Source organism: Panicum virgatum, chromosome 9K (assembly GCF_016808335.1).
Source record: "Panicum virgatum strain AP13 chromosome 9K, P.virgatum_v5, whole genome shotgun sequence".
In the NCBI taxonomy this organism is placed as follows: Eukaryota; Viridiplantae; Streptophyta; class Magnoliopsida; order Poales; family Poaceae; genus Panicum; species Panicum virgatum.
In genome coordinates this window covers 57,869,512-57,877,374 of record NC_053144.1, presented here as the reverse complement: position 1 = coordinate 57,877,374, position 7,863 = coordinate 57,869,512, and the positions used below count along the sequence as shown (strand labels likewise).

At 45.8% G+C, this 7,863-nt stretch overlaps 1 protein-coding gene across 1 annotated transcript; it reads left to right on the top strand.

Annotated features, from left to right (window-relative positions):
• Positions 1 to 913: 913 nt before the first annotated feature.
• LOC120652684 (probably inactive leucine-rich repeat receptor-like protein kinase IMK2) lies at positions 914 to 3,981 on the top strand. The gene is made up of 2 exons (XM_039930570.1): positions 914 to 2,883; positions 2,975 to 3,981. The coding sequence occupies exons 1-2, from the start codon at positions 1,065 to 1,067 to the stop codon at positions 3,646 to 3,648; spliced, it is 2,493 nt and encodes an 830-aa protein (XP_039786504.1). The 5' UTR covers positions 914 to 1,064; the 3' UTR covers positions 3,649 to 3,981.
• The last annotated feature ends 3,882 nt before the right edge of the window (positions 3,982 to 7,863 follow it).

Genomic DNA, 7,863 nt, shown 5'->3' with positions numbered 1-7,863 from the left:
AGGACACAGGACGACAGGGTGCAGCCGCGCGGCACTATATTCCTGTTCTGTGTGGCTTCAACCCCTGCCGCCGCTGCGGCTGCACCGGCCGTGTTTGGTTTGGCCGGAAAAAAATTTCGCGAAATTTTTTTAGTTTTTTAATAAAAAGTTTAGAGTAGTAAACGAAGTCTAATTACAAAATCACATCCACAATCTCCCGTGTAAATCGCGAGACGAATCTAATGAGGTATTTGACCGCGTGATTAGAAGATGGTACTGTAGCATCACTGTAGCAAATAATCAATTAATTACCGTCATTAGATTCGTCTCAAAAAGTTACACCATCCTTAAAAAGGTTTTGCAAATAGACTTCATTTAGTACTTCATGCATGCGAGATTCTCTTCTCGGAAAACGTGCACGAAAAATTTACTGTAGAAACCAAACACAGCCACTGTGTTTATGTTTAGTTCCAAAATTTCTCTCTTCAAATTTTACTATTCATCTATCACATCAAATCTTTTACCTCATGCATGGAGCATTAAATGTAGATAAATAAAAAAATTAATTGCATAGTTTTGATGTACATGACGAGACAAATCTTTTGATCCTAATTAGGTCATGGTAGGACAACAATGACCACAAACAAACGAAAAGTGCTTAGTGTACTACAGTATTCGATGTGACTCTTTTTACCACTATTTTACGAATCTAAACGCAGCCTGAATGAGAAAATTATCGGATTCTCCCCTGCCGCGCGGGGCCCGCCCTGTCAGCCGCAACGTTCCGGACGAGCGGCAGCCGGCAGGAGACTGAGCTAGCCGTTAGTTAGCGGATCTGAGTTCGATCGGGTTAGCAGCTAAATTATCCCCCCCCCCCCCCCCCCCCCCCCCCTCTTTCTGGCGTGTACCTGCGACGCTTATATAGAGCGCGGTACCATCGCTTTCCCCGCCGGCAGAAACCAAGAACAGCTCGCTCAAAAGTTCGAGCTCCTCCTAGGTAGGAGCTGTGGCATTGCGTTGAGCTAACTAGATCGATTAGGTTAGGTTCTAGCTACAGCTAACAGCTTGCCTGGAGTAGAGTAGCCATGGGTGAGCGGAGCTGCGGCCGCGACGGCGTCCGATGCGATGTCAGGTCGAGAAGAGAGCGACGGCGAGGTGGAGGTCGGCCTGTGCCGTCGCCGCTGGTGATCCTCCTGCTGCTGCTGGCGGCGTCGCCGGCGCGAGGGCAGCGCTCGGACGGCGTGGTGATCGCGCAGGCGGACCTGCAGGGCCTGCAGGCCATCCGCCAGGCGCTGGTGGACCCGCGCGGGTTCCTCTCCGGCTGGAACGGCACGGGCCTCGACGCCTGCTCCGGCGGCTGGGCCGGGGTCAAGTGCGCGGGCGGCAAGGTCGTGGCCATCCAGCTCCCCTTCAAGGGCCTCGCCGGCGCGCTCTCCGACAAGGTCGGCCAGCTCACCGCGCTGCGCCGGCTCAGCCTCCACGACAACATCATCGGGGGCCAGGTGCCAGCCGCGATCGGCTTCCTCCGCGACCTCCGCGGGGTGTACCTCCACAACAACCGCTTCGCCGGCGCCGTGCCCCCGGCGCTCGGCGGCTGCGCGCTCCTGCAGACGCTCGACCTCAGCGGCAACTACCTCTCGGGGAGTATCCCTTCCGCTCTCGCCAACGCCACTCGCCTCCTTAGGATCAACCTCGCGTACAACAACCTCTCCGGCGTCGTGCCGAGCAGCCTCGCTTCTCTCCCCTTCCTTGAATCCCTTCAACTCGGCAACAACAATATCAGTGGCGCGATGCCGCCCGCCATTGGCAATCTCAGATTGCTCCACGACCTTTCCCTCGGTAGCAATTTGATCAGCGGGAGCATCCCTGAAGAGATTGGCAACCTCTCAAAGCTCCGAAGTTTGGACCTTTCTGACAATCTGTTAGGTGGTAGCCTCCCTGCATCACTTTGCAACCTCACTTCGCTAGTCGAGCTCAATCTCGACGGCAACGACATTGGAGGACACATCCCGGAATGCTTTGACGTTCTCAAGAACTTGACCAAGCTGTCCCTGAAGAGGAATGTCCTCGACGGCGAGATTCCGGCAACCGTCGGGAACCTCTCGGCGCTGTCACTGCTCGACGTGTCAGAGAACAACCTCACCGGTGAAATCCCAGCCTCCTTGAGCGGCCTTGCCAACCTCAATTCTTTGAATGTGTCCTACAACAATCTCTCAGGTCCTGTGCCTGCGGTTCTGTCCAACAAGTTCAATTCCACCTCGTTCGTTGGCAACCTTCAGCTCTGTGGGTTCAACGGCTCCGCCATTTGCACTACCGCGTCATCTCCGTTGGTGTCGCCGTCTCCTCCGCTGCCTTTGTCGGAGCGGCGGACACGGAAGCTCAACAAGAGGGAGCTAATCTTCGCAGTGGGAGGCATCCTCTTGCTCTTCTTGCTCCTGTTCTGCTGCGTCCTCCTCTTCTGGAGGAAAGACAAGAAGGAGAGCTCGTCTCCCAAGAAGAGCGTTAAGGACGCGACGACCACCAAGACTGTCGGGAAGACCGGCTCTGGCGCAGGCTCAGGAACTGACGGCGGCGGTCATGGCGGCGGCAAGCTGGTCCATTTTGACGGGGCCCTCTCGTTCACGGCGGACGACCTTCTGTGCGCGACCGCGGAGATCCTGGGGAAGAGCACCTACGGGACGGTGTACAAGGCGACCATGGAGGACGGCAGCTACGTCGCCGTGAAGCGGCTCCGGGAGAAGATTGCCAAGGGCCAGAAGGAGTTTGAGGCGGAGGTGAACGCGCTCGGCAAACTCCGGCACCACAACCTCCTCGCCCTCCGTGCCTACTACATGGGGCCCAAGGGCGAGAGGCTCCTGGTGTTCGACTTCATGCCCAAAGGCAACCTCGCCTCTCTCCTCCATGGTAAGCTCACTTGCTCAGTACAATCAAATCAATGCTCGATCGTATGGTTTTGCTTCTTTGCGCTTACATTGGTGTTGCTCTTGTATCGCAGCTCGTGCGCCGGACAGCAGCCCGGTGGACTGGCCGACGAGGATGAACATCGCCATGGGCGTGGCGCGGGGGCTGCACCACCTGCACACCGACGCCAACATGGTGCACGGCAACCTCACCAGCAACAACATCCTCCTGGACGAGGGCAACAACGCCAAGATCGCTGACTGCGGCCTGTCGCGCCTCATGAGCGCGGCGGCCAACTCCAGCGTGATCGCCGCCGCGGGCGCTCTCGGCTACCGCGCGCCCGAGCTCTCCAAGCTGAAGAAGGCCAACACCAAGACCGACATTTACAGCCTCGGCGTGGTCATGCTCGAGTTCCTGACCGGCAAGTCGCCGGGGGACACGACCAACGGCCTCGACCTGCCGCAGTGGGTGGCCTCGGTCGTCGAGGAGGAGTGGACCAACGAGGTGTTCGACCTGGAGCTCATGAAGGACGCTGCCGCGGGCTCAGAGACCGGCGAGGAGCTGGTCAAGACGCTGAAACTGGCATTGCACTGCGTTGATCCTTCGCCACCAGCGAGGCCCGAGGCGCAGCAGGTCCTGCGGCAGCTTGAGCAGATCAAGCCCTCCATTGCGGTCTCTGCCGCCTCGTCGTTCACCGGTGAGCCGAGTCATGCTACCGCGACCGCCACCAGTGTCACCGACGAGACAAGATCTACAATTACAGAGTAGTCAGCCTCTTGCAGACTGAAATTTGCAGTTCTTAGTTCTTCAGTATCTCAATAAGTAGACTTCAGAGTCTATTCGTTTTTTCTTCAGTCTGTACATACTGGTGTAGGAGGCTAGGAGAATTTTGGTTGCGATGTCATTCTTTAATTCCTGAATTCATTTATATCTGCCAGAAGCACTCCTTGTTACTAGAAATGCTCGCGGCGTTGCAGCTTGTGGCCAGTGGCAGGCCTTTCATTTTTTTCTAGTTCCTCTAGTGAAGTGAGGTTTTTATATTCTGTTTCCGAGATCTCTTGCATGTGGGCTCATTTGTTCTTTTTAGCAAAGCATTGTAAATGGTGTATCTTAGAGCCTGTCATTTCATCATCTACACAATGATATGTAGTAAGAGCATTAACTAACCAAAGTTGTATCCAGAAACTTTAAGCAAAAGGAGCGGTCCACATCGGTGGTCCCTGTACAACAAAATATCCAGAAACTTTAAGCAAAAGGAGCCATTTTGAGAAGTTCTGAAACTCGGTGTAGTCACTGGCTGAGACCATGGTATTGTACGATGCCATTCCAGCAGCCTTGACCTTGGCAGCCACCTCCTAGAAAGGATCAAAAGATAAGTAAGTGGAATAGAATAAGGACATTTATCGAAGACATCAATAATAGATTGCACATACATAATGATAATGGGTGCAGCACAGAAGGGTAAATAACAGAATATTTGTTTGTACAACTTACAACAAAATCATAAACATCACTAAATCGCAAAAAGAATCACTATAGGAGATGCATGTGAAGTAAATTTGATCAGATGAACTCCAGTAGTAACAAATCACTAAGCAATCAATAAATTTTCTAATGTTTGGATACATCAAACAAAGTAAATGCGCTGCAAAATATGTATTATGTAAGGGTAACTTACGTTTGATCATTCCTCAGTTTTTATCTTCTTCTAGTTCTGTTCTTCATGCTTCTCTGTGGTATCCCAAGCACTATAATTAATTGAAATATTATTAGAAATGGGGAAATAGGATATGTGTGCAGAATAGTAGAAAATATATTCTTTCTCAGACTGCTGGTCGACATCCATATGTTGTATATCTGTGAACTGAGGAGTGTATGATAATGACGCCTACAACAAGTTGATAGTTAGCACAAATATGTGTAATAAACTGGAGTGAACTATGAATTGTCCTTTGGTATACCTGCTCAACCTTTCTCTTAGATGATATTGTTACTAGTGGTGGCAGATCATCATTAGATACATTCTGTATGATGTTTGGTAATGTTGCATGTTTTCCATGCCTTTCTTTGATCATCACAACCCCGAAAGAAGGCTCCATATTTTGTATACTTTTCTTGAAAAGCACTTTGACTATGAAAGTGAATTTATGTGTAATCCATTGTGATATCTCAGGTGGAATAGAGGTTGGATCATGCTGTTTCCTTAGAGTCGCTGCACTTTTTCCAATGAGTTCTACCCTTTTTTCTCAAAAAAACATGAATTGAAGGCTATAAGTGTCGTCTGCGCCTATGAAACAAATTTTGTACCTAAAGCATATAGAATGATATAGAAACTACAGTTAAAGAACCATTTAAAGATGAATAAGTGAATCTATGTTACAGCTTGGCTACGGGAAAATTTTGTTACTTCCAATCATATTGCTTGCATGAGCAGCCATCTATCTTTGTGCACTGATATCCATCATCACCTGGTATCATTCTGGAATTGCAAACTTTGCAAGCTCTGTAGCACCATTGCTCTTTTTCCGGTATAGATATCAGTGTGACTGTACACTGAAATCTTTTGTTCTAAGCATATACAGTTAAAAGATAGGAATATAATGAGCCATGGACAATGTAAAGAGAGACTTAGAACAATTATTACTAATGCATAACAAGGATTAGTTTTGTTACCTTGTCACTCAAAGGATCAATCTGTTTCAGGTCAAATAGAGTTTTTTCTTCTACACCTTGCTCCATGTAATCTTCGCTTTGGAGTTCTAGCTTTTTTATTGGTGTCACAAGAGATGGCAGTCTATTGGCAAGTTATAATCAACCAAACACGAGTATAGGGTTAAGATAGAAGTTTTTGTATTTAAAATTCAGAATTGAAAACAATACCCTCTTTGAAATGTCCTCATCGCTGGAATGTCATTTTCATTTATATACCACCGACATGCTGAAGTACCACTGAGGAATTTGTAATCTTCTCGATATATTTTCATGAGTGTGCCCACAAATATTGCTATGGCGTGATGATTTTGACTAATATCAAAGATTGCCTCTGCATTGAATTCAATAGCCCTTTGTCCTGAGAGTGATAAATCAATTGTGCTTCCCCTGCAAGTATTTAAGAGAAAGCAAGCATGGAATCTGTATGTGAAAATATGTATGCGAAATAGGAAATGCATAACTTTTTTGTTTGGAACATTGTGATCTTGAAGTGTTATTAGCCTACTCATCATAAGGTCTCCAGATGTGTTACGCGCTACAGCTGCATTTGAGATGGCAGTGATTTTTCCAATGACATCTACATTTGGGAAGGATTGTAAGACATGATGCTTGAATAGATGATAAAGATTTCTAGTATATTTAATCTCTACTTTGTGAGTCGATGATAAATGTGTAAGTTGTTGTTTTTTTTGTTACCTAGGAAATGATCTGTCCTTCTTGCATATTGTGGTAGCATTTCGATTGGCGTTAACGAAAATACATACTTGGGGATACTTGTGTCATTGCTATTTCCTTCAAAGATCTGTGTCCTCATGATGAATTTTAACATGTAAGGGGCATCTACAACTCTGTACCCAGGCTTAGCCCTTTCAACACATGTGTTGCATATGTAGAGAACCTTTCCTTCTTGTAAATATTGTTTGAACTGATCCAACACTTGTGGAGTTACCTCACAGTAGATCGCATAACCTGAAATTTGGAATATTTAAAGATAAGTGTAGAGGGAAACAATAGATTTGAAGCTGCTTCTAAACATAGAACTATGCAGTATTTGAAATATTTGTAAATGATTAGCAGATAATAAACCAGGCATGACAAGAAAACATGTATGGTACCTTGTTTGTAGTACAGAACAAAAATATGTGGAATAGAGAGCTGCTTATATTAGGATGGAACTCATTGAATCTTAAGCATAAATGTAAAGCAAAACAGTTGGAGTCAGATCTATCTTCTCATGAATTGGGGAAAAAACAATTGTTTAAGTAAGATGCGTCCAATTGGTTCTAATCTTGAAATAATCCTATCTGAGCCATCATTGCCCAGCAAGTTAAATGTTTATTGTACTAAACCCACAAATGTGTGGAAGAAAGCAAGAAAGATAGCACCTACACAGATGAATCACTTAAACACAGTAGATCCATTAGTATGTAGTCATACCTTTTGATCGACGAGCACCATGTCAAAATGGATTAGTGGGTTTTTCTCACTTTTACCCCTATATTCCCAAGTCCTTGACACCCTGACATGAACATTGCACAGGGTGTTCATGGGACAGAGCTCTGATAATGGAGTTATTTTGCGCTGCAATTTGTTAATTGCAAATTGTTATTATTTGTTGAATTACAACAATAGTATAAATAAAGATATAGGTGGGTACATTACCTGCATTGCTATTTTGATAATACAGGGAACCTGCAATAATTAAGAAAATGAATAGGTTATATTAAAGCATAATAGTAAATGTAAAGCATAATAGGTAGTAAAATATTTGTATGTTTGAGTCCATGTTTAGTACTTCTTTATATACAATATTTGTAGTTTTGTTTCCACATGTTCCATCTTCATTTTCTATCAATATTTTTAGCCCTTGTCTATCCTTTACTCGAGATACCGCAACATATAGTTGGCCATGAGTGAATACTGGTTTTTTTAGGTAGACTCCTACAATAGATAGTGTTTGCCCTTGGCTTTTGTTTATCGTCATAGAATAACAAACTTTAATTGGAAATTGTCGACGGCATAGAACAAATGGCCAACGACAACCTTGTGTGGTCAGATTTATTCTAGGTATGCAGACCTTTTGTCCAATATGTGTTCCTGTTATAATCACCGCCTCTACAACGTTTTGTCCAAGATTTGTTACTATCAATCTTGTTCCGTTGCACAATCCTATGCTTTGGTTAAGATTCCGTAGGAGCATAACTGGGACCCCTATTTTTAATTTGAGCTTATGTGTTGGAAAATTGTTAGCACTTAGGCTGTTTAAATATT